At 40.5% G+C, this 17,757-nt stretch overlaps 2 protein-coding genes across 2 annotated transcripts in view; both read left to right on the forward strand.

Moving 5' to 3' along the window:
- LOC145479668 (uncharacterized) overlaps positions 1-17,757 on the forward strand; it is a 252,955-nt gene that overhangs the window by 156,534 nt on the left and 78,664 nt on the right. The window lies entirely within an intron of this gene.
- The window catches only part of LOC145473943 (uncharacterized), a 30,383-nt gene that overhangs the window by 6,694 nt on the left and 5,932 nt on the right, over positions 1-17,757 (forward strand). Inside the window, exons 2-5 of the mRNA XM_081455092.1 lie at positions 2,839-2,994; positions 3,614-5,719; positions 10,752-10,997; positions 12,211-12,333. Of these exons, the coding sequence (XP_081311218.1) occupies positions 2,839-2,994; positions 3,614-5,719; positions 10,752-10,997; positions 12,211-12,333 (2,631 nt within the window). The remainder of the gene's footprint in view (positions 1-2,838; positions 2,995-3,613; positions 5,720-10,751; positions 10,998-12,210; positions 12,334-17,757) is intronic.

Genomic DNA, 17,757 nt, shown 5'->3' on the forward strand with positions numbered 1-17,757 from the left:
GACGAAGTGTTTATTTGCTCAAAATTGGGGCAAAATCTTTCGGAGATGGAAGTCAGGACATTTGTAAGGATACAGAAAGTAATTTGGGACCGGTTGCTGGCTTCTAAGGATGAATTTATCCAGAAGTAAGCTGTATTTTCGTTTTCGTGCCGAAGGCCGTGCGATGAAATGTTATCGGCTTGTTCTGCTGTCTTGTTCTGTTTTTCTCTTGGTCTTTGTTGTAGCCCGCCGAGGCCAGTCTTTCGTCTAAATGAGTTGAAAAAAGTTCGAAAAAGATGTTCCCATTCAAGTTTAAGCTCTCAGGCGATAATTCTGGAGATTTTTGGCCGAAACTCTCGGCTTTGTTATGTTGGTGTTTTTCGGTTGCTATGGGCGACCGTTGCTTCCTTTGTTAGGTCAAGTCTGGGGAGTGAGGTCACAAAAAAATTCTAATTAATTCTGGTTTTGTTCGATTTCGCTGAAATTTTAACACGATAAGGCTGGATTGTTAACGAATAGATTTACCGCCTGCCGATGTGTGGTAGCTATTAACGCTGAAGTGTTATATCGCTTCGAAGTCAGGGTTTTGAAGAGATTTTTTTGCAACGTGTGGGTTCGGCGTGATTTTGTAATCGGAGGTTTTTGTTGACCCCGAAGGAAAAAATATCCGGAAAAGGTCATTTCATCGACGATTCAAAGGAATATAAATATGTATATGTTCCGAGCTAAATTTCTGCTGAAAAAAAATATAATTTTTGACGAACGCTGGGTTTTTAATTTTTTTCCCGCGAAAGTCAGTATCGGAGATGAGATTTATTAATGTTTCAACAGCTTTTGGCGAGTAAACATCACAGGTTGCGTGACTAAAAATTTGGCCGAGGGGAAGCTTGGGTCTGGTCGCAGACAAAACTGCGAAAAACAAGAAGATCTGTTAGATCTTATAACCGCGCTTTTAAAATTTAACTGTTCGCTTAGCACTACCGTCGGAACGCAGTGCACATTCCAAAGCAGTCATTGATGATTCTTTTCTTACTGTAGACATCACATCACTTGATCAACACAAACTGTATTATTGCACCATCAGTGGTAGCCTTTGACAAATCTCCGATGACTTAATGGTCTTAATCTAGAACTTTCTTCGGGATATGTATGGGCATGAACGATATCAACGACACAATAATAACACTATTAACAACAGCTTTCTTTCTTAAAAGTCATGATTAAATTTAATTGGTGTTTTCCACGAGTAAAGGGCTAGCAAAGTAGTCACACAAGTCATAAAAAAACCCTATCCCAACCGATATATCGATTTTGGTCACTCCAGTGACCACAGATTGAAAACGTGACAGAAAATTGGCGTTACTTTTGATTCTCACCAAATATGTCGTATCACCCCCCCTCGGGAGAATTTTGTTAAGTTAGCTAATTTAGTATGCAAGCCACCGTAATGGCGGTCGCCGCCGGCGAAATGTTTATTTGCTCAAAATTGGGGCAAAATCTTTCGGAGATGGAAATCAGGACATTTGTAAGGATACAGAAAGTAATTTGGGACCGGTTGCTGGCTTCTAAGGCTGAATTTATCCAGAAGTAAGCTGTATTTTCGTTTTCGTGTCGAAAGCCACGCGATGAAATATTATCGGCTTGTTCTGCTGTCTTGTTCTGTTTTTTCTCTTTGTCGTTTTTGTAGCCCGCCGAGGTCAGTCTTTCGTCTAAATCAGTTGAAAAAGGTTCGAAAAAGATGTTCCCATTCAAGTTTAAGCTCTCAGGCGATAATTGTGGAGTTTTTTGGCCGAAACGTCGGCTTTGTTATGTTCGTGTTTTTCGGTTGCTATGGGCGACCGTTGCTTCCTTCGTTAGGACAAGTCTGGGAAGTGAGGGCACAAAAAAATTCTAATTAATTCTGGTTTTGTTCGATTTCGCTGAAATTTTAACACGATAAAGTTGGATTGTTAACGAATAGATTTACCGTCTGGCGATGTGTGGTAGCTATTAACGCTGAAGTGTTATATCGCTTCGAAGTCAGGGTTTTGAAGAGATTTTTTTGCAACATGTGGGTTCGGCGTGATTTTGTAATCTGAGGTTTCGGTTGACCCCGAAGGAAAAAATATCCGGAAAAGGTCATTTCATCGACGATTCAAACAAATATAAATATGTATATGTTCCGAGCTAAATTTCTGGTGAAAAAATATAATTTTTGACGAGCGCTGGGTTTTTAATTTATTCCCGCGAAAGATTAGATTTATTAATGTTTCAACAGCTTTTGGCGAGTAAACATCACAGGTTGCGTGACTCAAAATTTGGCCGAGTGGAAGCTTGGGTCTGCTCGCACCGAAGTCGAAAAAAAAAAACCACGGGTAAACCATGAACCGCGCTCGACCCATGGCCGCGCGGTTAAAAAAAACCACGGGTAAACCATGAACCGCGCTCGGCCCATGGCCGCGCGGTTAAAAAAAAAAACCACGGGTAAACCATGAACCGCGCTCGGCCCATGGCCGCGCGGTTAAAAAAAAAAACCACGGGTAAACCATGAACCGCGCTCGGCCCATGGCCGCGCGGTTAACAAATAAAAGTTAGGTACTTGTTTTAAAAATAGTTTCTTGGTTGTAGCGTCCGTAAAATCCTGCAAACTGGTACGTGCGATCACTACTCGTGATGATACCGCCACAAAAAATGCGACGCCTAGTAACTTTCCTGTGATTGATTTAATGTTGGCTCTACATAAAAAGCTTTCCTCATCAAACCACTACATTAATTAATAGAAAAGTAAAATATAACCAAGTAATAAAAGTTTCGCGTATGGTACCAGTCTCGGGCGGGTTCTTGAAACCTTTAATTTGTTTACCTTTGATGCTATTACAGATGGAAAAGACGAAAGAAGTTTGGCTGCATCTTTTGACTGTAGACGGAAGCCACTTTGTGATGCCAACGCTGCCTGCAAAGCTGACCTAAGAGATGAGGAACGTTACATTTGTGTTTGTAACAATGGCTTTGAAGGAAATGGTTCTATTTGCCGAGGTATGAGAGCTTTTAAAACCCATTGTAGCTTACAACTTACGCGTCTGTCTAGTTTCTATAGTAATAATTATTTTCACCCTTCCCTGGTCAGTTGACCAAAATAACCATATTACAAACTGGATAGCTGTTTGATGATTCCTAAGCAGAATTTATCAGGCCAGCCTGTAATTTATGTCACTGAAGAGAAGGGTAATAGTGTTAATCTCCCAGAAAGACCTTATTCCGACAAGGTAATCCCTCTCGAGTTAAGTTTAGACATGGTGTTTCTTTAGTTGTTCCCGTGAAGAAAATCAGCGTCACGTGATTGGCTATTTCTAGACCCTTCCTGTATCTCTGAAGCCCTGAGTAATCTGAAAATAACTTATGAGAGAGATTATCTTGAAAAGAAGGCCTACATAGGGCATTACCTCGCTTATTCTTCATCCTCTCTTTTCTATTATACTTAATATATAAAACAACACTTACATGTAAAAGTACAACATTCGCCTTACACTAGTTGTATCCACAAATCAGGTTCTTTTACTTTTTCATCTTCCTCTCTTGTTACATTACATTAACGATCCAAAACAATGGCTGATTGATGTTTTTTTTCTAACCATGGCTATTATATTTTCTTCAGATATTAATGAGTGCTTATCCCAAGAACCTCATTCTTGCCCTGCTAACGCCGAATGTGAAAACAGCATTGGTTCCTACCAGTGCATTTGTCTCCCGGGATACAATGGTGATGGACGAGTGTGCACAGATGTTGATGAATGTAGCCTCGGTGTCCAAAATTGCAGTGTCCAAGCACATTGCAACAATACCATCGGTTCTTATGACTGTAGTTGTGTGGATGGATTTCAAGGAAATGGCATGTCATGTGAAGATGTGAATGAATGCAAACTGACCAATATGCACAATTGCAGTGTCTATGCACTCTGCAGTAACATGTTTGGTTCTTATGATTGTGCTTGTCTTGACGGGTTCCATGGAGATGGCATTTCATGTCATGATAATGATGAGTGCAATAGCGATATGCACAATTGCAGTGTTTATGCACACTGTAATAACACTATTGGTTCTTATAATTGTACTTGTCCTGTTGGATTCCATGGAGATGGCATGTCTTGTCAGGATGTCGATGAGTGCAAACGCAATATGCACAATTGCAGTACTTATGCAGTTTGCCATAACACCATTGGCTTTTATGATTGTACTTGTTTTCAAGGATTCCATGGAGATGGTATGTCATGCCAGGATGTTGATGAGTGCAAAGACAATGTGCACAAATGCAGTATTTATGCACGCTGCAATAACACTGTTGGCTCTTATGATTGTACTTGTCTTGAAGGATTTCATGGAGATGGCATCTCATGTCAAGATGTTAATGAATGCAAAGACAATGTCCACAATTGCAGTATTTATGCACGCTGCAATAACACTGTTGGCTCTTATGATTGTACTTGTCTTGAAGGATTTCATGGAGATGGCATCTCATGTCAAGATGTTGATGAATGCAAAGACAATGTGCACAATTGCAGTGTTTATGCACGCTGCAATAACACTGTTGGCTCCTATCATTGTACCTGTCTTGAAGGATTTCATGGAGATGGCATCTCATGTCAAGATGTTGATGAATGCAAAGACAATGTCCACAATTGCAGTATTTATGCACACTGCAATAACACTATTGGCTCTTATGACTGCACTTGTCTTGAAGGATTCCAGGGAGATGGCAAGTCATGTCAAGATATTGAAGAGTGCAAAGACAATATACACAATTGCAGTGTTCATGCACTCTGCGATAACACTATTGGTTCCTATCAATGTACCTGTCTTGAAGGATTCCGTGGAGATGGCATGTCATGTCAAGATGTTGATGAATGCAAACTGGCCAATATGCACAACTGCAGTGTCCATGCACATTGCATTAACACCATTGGCTCTTATAATTGCAATTGTGCTGAAGGATTCCATGGAGATGGCATGTTATGTCAGGATACTGATGAATGCGAAGACAATGTCAACAATTGCAGTGTTTATGCACGCTGCAATAACACTATTGGCTCCTATCATTGTATCTGTCTTGAAGGATTTCATGGAGATGGCATGTCATGTCAAGATGTTGATGAGTGTAATGGCAATGGGCACAATTGCAGTATTTATGCACACTGCAATAACACTATTGGTTCTTATGATTGTACTTGCTTTGAAGGATTCCAGGGAGATGGCATATCTTGTCAGGATATTGATGAGTGCAATGACAATATGGACAATTGCAGTGTTCATGCACTCTGCAGTAACATTATGGGCTCTTATTATTGTACTTGTCTACCAGGCTTTAAAGGAAATGGCTGGTCTTGCCATGACATCGATGAATGCAAGGATGGTACTCACAAGTGCCACACACAAGCAGCATGTGCAAACACTGAAGGTTCTCATGAATGCAGCTGTATTTCTGGGTTTCGTGGTGATGGTCGAATGTGTCGAGATATCGACGAATGTCTGGATGGATCACATGACTGCAGTTCGCATGCAACTTGTAAGAACACTGCGGGAACCTATTCATGTTCATGCAATGATGGTTTCCATGGTAATGGTCGTTTATGCTCTGACGTCAATGAGTGCAGCATTGGAAGTCATCTCTGTGATGCTCATGCCAGCTGTGTTAACAAGCCTGGTTCTTACAGCTGCTCCTGCAGAAACGGCTACACTGGAAATGGACGATCAGGATGCTGTAATGGTAAGTATTGGATCAATAATTCGAGTTTTATTGGTACAGTTTTCGATTTTGTCCTTAGTATGTAGTGCCAAGGCTTCAGATAATCACTTTGCTATTTGTATTGTTTGGAATTTAAGAGTGAATGCCTATAAAAATCGACCTAAATCGCCTATCAATGGCACAAGACGAAAAATTGATTCGCTTGTATTTGGCCCATAGATAGGTCCTAGTAAGAATAGGAACGGACCATTGTTAGTTTCTGCTAATATAGTTTTCTTTGGTAGAAATATGCCAAAAACGATTTCGTCCCATTTGGGCTCAAAACCTACTTCCGGTTTCGCTGAATTTTCTGAATATTTGATTGCAGAGCGCTCTGCAAAACAGCTATTTGAGAATCTTTCAATGGATTTTATATTCAGTTCAGGTCTTCATGGTATGACTGAGTAAAAAATGAAATAAATCGAAGTTAGTTTTGAGCCCGAAACGAGATCGAACAGAAACGCAAAATTTTACAATGTGTTGCAAGCGAATTATTGCATTTAATAAAACATTGCCATATTTTTCAATGAGCTATAACTTTAAATACCACAAACCACTTTCTACTGCTTAACTATACACCCACCTGTTAGGATATCAAAAAATATCTCTGGGCAAATGGTTTTAAGTCGTCCGCCTTGGCCTGTGTTTCTCATAGATTTTGCCCAAAATCCGCCTTTGGAATGAAAACAACTGGGTGACGCAGATAGTCACTGTCGAATAAATATTCGTTGCCAATGATCCTTCGAAAGCAATTTTTGAAACGTTGTGTGGACAAAATAATGGAAAAGGTGTTTTGCTTGTTTGTTTGTTTAAGTTAGTATAAAACTTTTTTTTTTCATTTGCAACACCCACGACATCCCTGATAAAGTACGTGACTGTAGTGCTCCGGGAAATGACTTAACCAACGCTCTATGGTATGTGGCAATTGAATCATTGACAAATAAAGTCAAGTGGAAATACCGTAATACCGTAAGTCCTCGAGTTAGCGACCCCACCCCCTCAAATAAGCGCCCCCTTCGAATAAGTGCCCCTCCTGTCGACGAAAATTTAACATAAGCGCCCACCCTCGAATATGCGCCCCCTCCCCTCCACCTCTTTTATGGACGAGTAATGAGACAACAAAGGATGTATAGTTTTCGTCGTGTAGTTTTAGATTTGTACATTTTTTCAGTTTTTGAATACTCTAAGTTTGGAAAAAAACTACAAGTACTAACGGTGCCACGATTTAAACTTTAGGATCAGCCTTTTATGCCCATAAACAGCTTATGCTGTTGTTTACGTGCAGATGATGTATCAAAAACCTGATCATGTCAGGCCACGATTTGGGAAAAATTAAATAAGCACCCCCCCCCCCCCCCCGACTTCTCCTAAATTTGAAATAAGCGCCCCGGGCGCTTATTCGAGGATTAACGGGACCATAGATTCTATGAACTACTAACTGTGTGAAGCCATCTCAGCTCTTCTAGCTGTGTAAAAAAATTGTACCTACACAATATGCTCAAACTCAGCTAGAAAACCAAGAATTTCTTGAATTGAATTACAGCCCAAGAAAGAAATTGCATACTGGGACACGTTTGTTAAAAAAAATCCAGCTTTTCTACTTTGGTTGTTTGATCAATTAAGTGACACTATTAACGCTATTCGCTACCGGTCTGAAATTTGCAGATCATAACATTGGTAGACAAATAAACATTATAGTGATCGATCTAATCCCAGGGTCCAGCGCCACCGGCCCATTTTGCCAAAAAACACCAGAATATTTTTGCAGTATCCTAAGGTGATTCCCCAAAAGTAAACGTTCTCGAACGACTTTTTTTTTGAAATATTTTCAGTGTTCCCTACCAAGCACGGCTTCGAAAAATACGAAAGAAAAGACTGATAGGTCACCGTGCTTGGAAAAGCGATATGATGGACCAATCTTACCCCCGGTTAATGCCTGTACTGGTTCTAATCACGTACGTTATCTTAGACTACCAGTAGTCCCTCTTTCGCCTAGTCCGTCGTGCGTGACGCGAAAGAAAACCGCGAGAAAAAAATGGCCGCGCGAAACCCTGGAGGCGAGGAGCGCGCGAAAGGAGGGACTACCGCCTAAGCCCAAGAGTTTGAATTATGCGTTGCTCTAACAACGCAAAAATATGATTGGCTTATGTTAGGAGCGTTGACAACGTCTTGTCAACATTCGAGAAACCTGAGACGTCTTGCAGGAATGTTTTGGAACCGGAGCAAATCGAAACGGTACCAGAGCAAATCGAAGCGTTGGAATCGCGCTTTGCAAGCCGTGATGTTCTTGCGAATCTGCCAACAGGCTTTGGAAAGATTTAAATTTATCCAGTGTTTTGTTTGGCAAAGCTTTCTGCCTCCAACCCGACTGCGAGCGTGCTAGTGATTTCGCTGCTCAACAACATCGTCTAAGTCAGCGACTATAAATTCACTGAGCTTGGCCTTTTTCTGCCGTCCATTTGAAAGATTGAACCGGACTCTCACTTGAAACCGGACATTCACCGGAAATTTTCCGCTGCTATCGGCAAACATTTCACCGCAGTTGGATGATCTCCTATGTGTAATGTATAATGTATCATGTAAATTCTCGGTTGAAACTCTGTTGAAATTTTCGAAATAACTTTTAGACGCAGCGAAAATCGTTACAAGAGACCTCTTTCGCCGTCTTCTTTTTAAAACTTCTTTGGCAGTGTTCGCTGAACGAACACTGAACGAAGATATACTTCTCACGGCATATGTTTTTGCCTGGCTACTTGAAGAGTAGAGTAGAGCAATTTTATTCAGATCTCCTGGGGCTATTGATAACAGGCGATAATAAGAGGACGTCAAGATGAGAAATCCTACACCGAAAAATCACTCGGCCGTGAAAGGGCAAACTCTTGGGCTTAGGCGGTAGTCCCTCCTTTCGCGCGCTCCTAGCCCCCAGGATTTCGCGCGGCCATTTTTTTCTCGCGAATTTCTTTCGCGTCACGCACGACGGACTAAGTGAAAGAGGGACTACTCGTAGTCTAACGTTATCTTATCGGTTCACGTTATATTTTTTCAGTAGCTGGAAGCCTCGAGCACAAGGAACAATGTAATTTATGAGAAAAAAAAAACACACAATTCTAAACAACACAACTCAAAACGTTCCTCGAGTGGTTGTTTTTAAGGCCATAATTTGAATCCTCGAGTAACCGTTTGGTGCACATTTGTAGTCATATCAATTTTTCTTCTTCCGAAATATTTCGGTCAAAATTTTCAACTTAAAGTGGATAATCGGTATTTTTCCAAAATTTTGCATTTAAAACTAGCATTTAGTTCGCTGTCGATCTTAGCTTGAACGAAATCTCTTGGTTGTATATATTTGCACCACAGGTAGCCCAACCACAAAAATGAGAGTCCGTATTCATTTAGTAGTGCTCAGGTTACGCAACAGTCGGAATTACTGTAACAATATATGGGAAAACGGTTATATTATCAAACCTAAAATATACGAAGTGTTTAGTTTTAGGTAGCTTCTTTTTTAATTTACTTTTTCCGACTTTTTAGAGGGAGAAAAGGCACCAACTGCCGACAGTACTAGCTGACTGGAACAAATTAAAACGTTTAACCGGGAATCGATCCGTCGAGATCAACAAATGCAAATTTAATCACCGTATCGTTCCTTCAGATCACGAAAGGCTACAAACCTACAAACCAACAATATCAACTTGTTATTACACTTAAAGTGCCTATGAAGTAAAAAACAATTCCTGTTTATTTGAAAGGCTCTTCAAAGTAAAGAAGAATGGCGTTTTCCTTTTTGGAATATCTTTTTTCGTTTTAGAGATATTCACGTTTTTGTATTATGCAAATGAGGAAAGTCCACCTATGACGTCATCACTTTCCTCACAAAAACGTTAATATCTCTAAAACGAAAAAAAAACTTTCAAAAAGGAAAACGTCATTCTTCTTTACTTTGAAAAGCCTTTTAAGTAAGCAGCAATTATTTTTTACTTCATAGGCACTTTAACAAATGAGCATAAGATGATTTTCTATCTAGAACTCGTTCTTGTAATTAAAATGATCAAAGAAAGAACGACAGCTTAATAACGACATAGCAGTAACGCCTAAAGTCCAAGTAAATTGCTTTTAATTGGCGCTTTTAATTACCGAAGTTTCCAAAGCGATGCCTTTCAAAATATTAAAGTTAAAAGTGGTCCGTTATGTTTTTCTTTTTTCACCCAAATTCCTTAGATAGCCATCTGCAGTTTGTTGGAAACAAGTTATGTATTCAGGGTGACCGCCCGCGTCACGCAATTGTTTACATTCCCGGCGGATTCAGGGAAAAATGTACGAGAAACACAGGCCAAGGCGGGTGACTTAAAACCATTTGCCCAGAGATGTTTTTTGATTTTCAAACAGATGGGTGTACAGCTAACCTGTAGAAAGTATTCTTATGGCATTTAAAGTTATAGCCCATAGAAAAGTATGGCGATATTTAACTTAGTGCTATGATCTGTTTGCAACACATTGTAATATTTTGCGTTTTTATTCGATCTCGTTTCGGGCTCAAACGAAACCTCGATTTATTTTATTTTTCACTCAGTCCTACCATGAAGACCTGAGCTGAATATAAAAGCCATTGAAAGATTCTCAAGTAGCTGCTGTGCGGCGCGCGAAGCAATCAAATATTCAGAAAGTTCAGTATAACCGGAAGTAAATTTTGAGCTCAATCGGGGCTAAATAATTTTTTGCAAATTTCTTCCAAAAAAAGCTGCGTTAGCAGAAAGTAAATTTGGTCCGCTTGTTTTCTAGCTAAGGCCAATCTATGGGCAAAAAATGAGCGAAAATGTTTCGACTTGTGCCGTTGTTTGGTCCATATTTATAGGCAGTGACTCTTAATAGTGTTTGATATATCATGAGATATAAATTATTTCAAGCGCACAAATTTAGGAACTGCAGATTGAGCAAAATATAAGTTGGAACTTCATCGGGAATAGGGGCTTAAATAACGACCATACTAACGACGATCTAACTCACTTTTGTTTAGACATCGATGAATGCAGAGATGGAACAGACAGATGCAGCTGGGATGCGCGTTGCATTAACACGCGAGGCTCGTACACCTGTAACTGCAATTCAGGTTTCCATGGCGACGGAATGTCATGTAGTGATATAGATGAGTGTGCAGAGGGTGTTCACGACTGTCATCGGAAAGCGGAGTGTATTAATACAAGAGGATCATATCGCTGTTCTTGTTTACATGGATATCACGGAAATGGCAAGCAGTGTAAAGGTAAGCAAGTCATTCACGTTCATTTTCGTTACCCGAAAGAGTGTGTTCATTGTCACGCAATACAAAATAAATCAAAAACCATTCAGTGGATAAAGTCAAGAAATTGTGATATTATGTACCACAGTTGAGATATGCGTCGAAATGGTCCGCGCAAAATTATAGAGCCTACAAGTGGTTAGGAGCCGCCATATTGGTGGACCTCTTTAGTCCTCCAAAATGGCGGCCGGAAAATAGCGTAAACATCTGGAACTTACTTTGCCTATCTAGTCGACTGCTTATCTGAACCGAACCACAAACATTTACACAAGCACTTTTCCTAATAGTTTAACTCCTAAAATGGCTAAAAATTACGAGATAAGTGTATATTTTTCGACAAACGCGATCGTAGCTTTATGTCACGCACCGCCATACTTCGAAATTCAAAATGCACTGGTTTCCAAACGAAGGACGCTATTGAGCTGGAAAGTTCTAACAGATATAAATTTAGTACCTCTTATGCCTGATGAGGATAAAGCCTTTAATGGCTCTTTAGTTTTGAATTTGAGAATTTGATGACGTCACGTGAACACACTCTATACATTAATCGCGATAAAGCATGCAGCGGCCTCAGTTCCGCAACAGAAATAGCAAATAATGACCATTTATCAGTAAGAAGGGTAAAGGTTTAAACTGGAGTAAATTTAGCAAGACATCTGGTATAAGAGTGCACCTTGATTCCCCGACGGTGATCCTCTCCAAGTCTTTATCTGAATTGGTAATGGTATTATATGGATAAACTGTAATGCAAGGACCATTGTAATGAAAGACAAGACAGGTATTTTTGATCTTGAGGGACAAGACTCTTCAACCTTCCTTTAGAATCATTTCAAATTTTGTGACCGTTTTATCCATTTTACTTCAGTCCTGTCAAACCGAAATATTGGGCATTAAATTTACCCTTTTCACCCGTCCGGTCAGCCTTTCAATTGGTTTTAGACAGCATTATACACCGTTTTTGTTCAGTGTTAAGTGATATGTACAAGTTGGAATAATGTTCGTGGTTTGTCTAGGCCCATTAATTTTCATCGTATTTCATCTATTAACTTGCGATTTAGATGCATGGACAGTGTCATTATACCGGTAGCAAACCTCGTTTTTCGAATTTAGGTTTTGGGAATGGAAGACTGTAGTTTTTTCTTAAGGTTTCTCATACAATCTTTTTCTTCTTTTGCAGCTACCTCTGCCGCAAACCAAGAACAATCACCAAACAAACAAACAATTATTATTATTGCTTCTGTGTGTGGGTGTATCGTCTTTATTGCTTTTGTTTGTTGTTGTTGTTTTGTGTTATGTTGCTGTATGTAAAAGCTTCGATAAGACTATAGATGTTACATCCATTACTCTGTAACTAGCTCATTCTAAATATTGAAGGTAACCTTTTCAAATTAAGCACATAAACAACATGAAGAGGAAGTGGATGCTGACCTCAATGGCTGTCTTATCTTTTTATTTTGGTTTGAAGCATTTATATTATTTATTCAAACAGTGTGAAGCGAAGCTTGTTAAAGAACGGAAGTGTTATCAGACCAGGGGGGGGGGGAATTAGGGGGTCGGATTGGGTGGCTAGCCATCCCCTCCCCACCCCCCCCCCCACCCCCCATCCCTCCCCCCCTCCCCTTTTTGGACAGCTAGAACAAAAATAATTATAGTAGAAAACTACTGTATTTAAAAGTAAATATTTCTCCCATTTTCTCTTGGTAACCTTAAAAGTAGTATTTGTTTTCTTGCTAAAATAGTGATAAAAATACGTCTTCCTCCTAAGTCTGGTTTGACAAACTTTACACGAGTCTTTCAGCCAATACCATCATGGCTAAACTGACCAATAACGTTCAACGGACCAGACTTGCAACATCATCGACTGACAAACACAATTCACTTGACTCTGAAGATGACTTCCGCTCAGGTTGTCGAAACGTCAGTCACCAACAACAGTTCTTTTCAGAACTACCCTCACCCGGACGGTCACACTATACGACCTTCTGGTTTAGACTATAGCATAAAAATTAGCATACGCAGATACGTAGACGCAGTTGAGTGTTGCTAAGTAGCGCGTTTTGTAAGGACATTGTCCGAATATCAGAACAGGAGAACGAAAAATGCTGTCGCTTGTCATGTTGCTAGTTAATGTTTCCCGTTCATTCAGCCTAAGCAAGAAAATCTAAATTTCGTCACTAGAGAACGACAGCGCATTTTGTAACCGGTGGGCAGACTTTCAGTCACTCCGACAGGGTATCCCGACCTCTGTTCTTGCTTTTAGCTATGCGTCCTTCTAGGCGTGGAGCAACGTCTCCGTTTGCAGATCACACCTGAAGCTAGGTTTGCCAGACTTTTCGTGCTCTACATACTCCCGCATGTAGCCATAACTTAATAAACACCAATTGTTACTCCGAGGAGAAGAACATAGATTGGGTGCTATTTTAGACAAATCTCTCAGAACCTCAGCACTCAGTGGCGGATCCAGACCTTGAAGTAAGGGGGGCGAGGGGCGGTTTTGTTTTGCTTGCCCTGCCGGCTTTTCTTCCCGCTTTGATTTCTTCGTTTTTTACCCAAAATAAGGGGGGGCGCCCCGGGCCCCTCCCCTAGATCCGCCACTGGCTCTATTTCTCAAAAGGCCGGATGCTTTTTTACCATCCGACTACAACGTCGCAAGCCTTGCATTTTGTTGAGCAAGGGTCGTGTCGTCCAATTTCACTACCTCAAGCCTTGTATATTGACGTTCCCTTAAACTGTCGTGTTTTCCCGTATATGAAAGGTCGGAACCGAAGTACTGTCCGTTGTATCGTTTGTCAGCATATTCTATTGATCTCGTTTAAAATTAGAACTGGTGAAAACTACTACTCGTGTTGTTTAAAGATCTCATTGATCCCAACAGAAGCATCTGTGACTCTAGCTTAAGAAATCCGCACTGCAATGATAGTAAAACAAAACTCGCGGCATTACATCTGTGCGAGATTAAAAACCAAAATAATATATTATTATTTTTCTTATCTATTCAAGCTTAGCCCGAACACAAGAATAAAGTTATGAACCAAGTAACTGACCCTCAGACACGCTCTATGGGAGCAGGATCTGCCCGAAAGAGGTGCTGGTAATTTTTCAGTTTGAAGGTTAATCAGGCCATCCACTGATGATAGTTTCCTTCAGCTGTCGAAGACTGTCATCTTGAGCAGTTTCTGCTTGACTGACGAGAAAGGCCCCGCTTAACCACTTCATGCCTCCGCATGTCCACAACGAATTGGAAAATGGCGTAGACATGGTAGAGGTTGTCAATCTGTTTGTGGGAGACAACCACCCAGGTGTCTGTGTTTGCCTCTAAGGCAACTCAGACAGAGTAAGATCTCCACGAGCTTACTATTACTTTGACAGGTGAAATATTTGTTAGTTGCAAGATAGAACATTCCAATGGGTCCTCCGAACCCAAAACCCTTTTACTTTTGAAATAGTCCACCCCCACAGTTGCTTGAGTAGTATTTTCGCGGGAATCGTGCGACTTGGATCGATCCTACTGGTAACACCAGAGTTGAACTCAGAGTACCATGCTCCAACAACAGAGACTACACCTTGAGGATTTACATTCCAGTCGACTTCCCTGATTCCTGCCCTCAAATGGTCGTTTCCAACCCTTCCCATTGCTTGATGAAACGTAACGGGACCGCGATGAATCATTGCCGACAATGACGACTACACCTGGGGAAGCAAAGATGGCTGCACGCAAATTTGCCATTACAAGCCTGCAGAGTGGACAGATGACAACACGCTATACCAAGTGACCATGAAAGGTTTGATTCGGCTGGAGGCTTACGAGGCTCATCTCCGTACTGGAAATTCCCTCAGTAATTACTTGGAACACTACTAGAACAAGAGGATAATTACAACATTTAAAATTGGGTGACAAAGTAGCTTCGCTTTACCGTACAATATTATCATTCTGTAATGTATAAGAAACCAGTAGTTTAGTTTTATTAGCTTGTAGGCTTTGTAAAAGGCTTAGAAAAGCGCGGCTATATTTCTTTATCACTACTGTTCTATGTACTTTTAGTCCCATGTTAATTAATATGGCGCAAAGAATTGAAAGTTCTTGCTTTTCTTGGAAACAGCATCTGCATGAGACCCCTACCCTGCTGATATATCGCATCTGACACAAAGTAAACACGAGGTAAGATAAATTTCTTTTATCCCTTTGAAATGTTTACTGAGACTATGTGCGATAAGTAAAATCCATTTAATGTCTCAAAACACCTCGGATTTACAGAGAAATGGCGAAAAGAGCAGTGGTATTTCAAACAAAGTAATATTATAATAATATGCGGGGGACTGGAGTTGGGGCCGAGGACGCTAGTTCGTGATCAAATTTAAAACGACTGCCGATAGTAAAACGTTAGACATTTATTAAGGCCAGCTCTAGCCCTCGTATGACGTAAAAGCCCTAACGAATTATTTTACTTCCGTACAAGACGAAAAATGGATAGTATCAGAATTGATACATAGCTCATCCTCCACCCCATCCTCCACCGCCCCCCCCCCCCCCCCACCCACGCCCCATTTCCCCTCTCCCCCACCGGGAAAGTTGCATTTCTTCCAAATGAAAGACCTAAATTCTGCGAATTCAGAAAATAAAAATAAATATCCGGATGAAACTCGAATACCGTACTGTTGTTCCCTTTCTTTCTTTCTCAGGTTTTAATCTCATTTTATAACCCATGTAAATCCTTCCTAGGTTTTATATATTATACAAGAACAACCGTCTCATAAGCAAAACGAAACTTCGAGCACGTGTGCTATATATTTGTAAATATTAGTCCGAACATAATGAGAAAAATCAAAGAATAACCCACTTTCGATATATTAAAATTCAGCTTGATAGTGAGGCCTAGAGAACACAAACTAAAGAAATGAATAAACCTGGTCATTCAATTTCCTTTATTTGTGTCCTCTAGGCCCCCGGGGGGGATACTTTGGGAATTTCTGGGTGGGGTGTGCCGCTGGGACCCTGGAACCTTAGCCTATACCAGAGCTAGTTCAGCTGAATTTTGCTACCCTATACTAGAGTAAACTCCCCAAATCCCCCCATCTATCGACACTGTTGAGGCTGATTTGCGTAAATTTAAACTTGCCGATTTGATTTTTTTATATTTGTGAGCGGCAGTTCCTGGTTTCCTTAGTCCAGATAAAATCTTCAACCAACTAGTCAGTTTTGTGAAAAATTATACCCTATTCTAGACCTAAACGCTCTGATTTATATACCCTATGCTGGAGTAAACTACTTGAAAACCGTACCCTTCACAGCGGCACATACCTATATAGCCAATATATGGCAGTGCCCCCCTCCCCTCCCCGGGTCTAGGCCTCACTGCCAAGCTGAATTTTAACGTATCGAAAACAGTCTATTGTCACATTTTTTGCAGTTTAAATTTCTCAGAAAGATCGCGGCTTCGTTAAGATCAACTTGAGTATGCATCGTTTCCTAAGAAATGCAGTCATAAAAAGTGCTTCAGAAAATACATAAATGAGAAACCAGAAACTGCAAGGGACCGCATACGATAAACGCTGCCAACGTAGGATCTATAAGAGATCTGAAGCGCGAAACAGCTGTCCACTGTTGCGATCCTACTTTATCGGTTCTTGTCATGTTGGTGTCTCGAAACGTTTTTCACGTGGTATCAGCCTTGCAGTCTATTGCTTGTCTTCATACATTTTTTTTTGGCCGATCAGATCTCTTGTAGATCATGGGTTCATACGTTAGCACCGTTTATCGTATGCGGTCCCTTGCAGTTTCTGGTTTCTCATTTATGTACTTTCGGACCGTAGGTCTTTTCAGATCCGATACGCTGCGTTTTTTAAGCATGGTACTGGCCATGCGGGTGAATGTTTAAATGTTTAGGTTGCCCTTGTGCAGCCATATTTATTCTTTTGCTTTTCGAGACACCAGTCTTGACACTTTGTCTCCTTGCGCCCCGAAACACGTCATGTGGCAACGCGTATTTCGGGGCGCAAGTGAATTCAAAGTACAGAGCTTGATATAGTGAACGGATCATTTTGCAATTTATGTGCGTTGGCTGTTGGGCTGGCGTTAAATATCTTCGCAACACAGTGCTGACTAGCCCCAAGAAGGGTAAAACAGTTGTCCACTGTTGCGATCCTACTTTATCGGTTCTTGTCATGTTGGTGTCTCGAAACGTTTTTCACGTAGTATCAGCCTTGCAGTCTATTGCTTGTCTTTACAAAATAGCACAACTCAATTTTTCTGTGATAAATTAAATTCATTATTAATATCAGAATACTGTCACGCTGTAGTCAAAAGCGGAAAATACAAAGCAATCTATGATTGCATGCAAAGGCGTTGGTGTTCAAGATTTCAATTTATCGCCTTTTATCGGTAGACGAGTATTAAACGTACCTGGGTGAAAGGCCATGTTTGACTGTTGGTGAAAGCATTTCTCGCCCAGATAATTTTATTTTTCACTTTTTTCTCAATGATAATGTTGTAAGTGGAATATAATAACACACCAGTCGCAGTATAACCTGAATTTCAGTCGTGGGTCATCGCCTCAATACTTCGTCAATGATTATTTTATCCTGCGTCAAAACGCAGAAAGATGAATATTGTAATGTTACATATTAGATTTTTCTTCGGTTCTTCAATGAATGCCGTCGCTCGGGGCAAAAGTTTCCCTTTATAATATAACTAGAGTAGTAGGGAGAAAACTTGATATGACCTGAA

Source organism: Orbicella franksi, chromosome 2 (assembly GCF_964199315.1).
Source record: "Orbicella franksi chromosome 2, jaOrbFran1.1, whole genome shotgun sequence".
Taxonomy (NCBI): domain Eukaryota; kingdom Metazoa; phylum Cnidaria; class Anthozoa; order Scleractinia; family Merulinidae; genus Orbicella; species Orbicella franksi.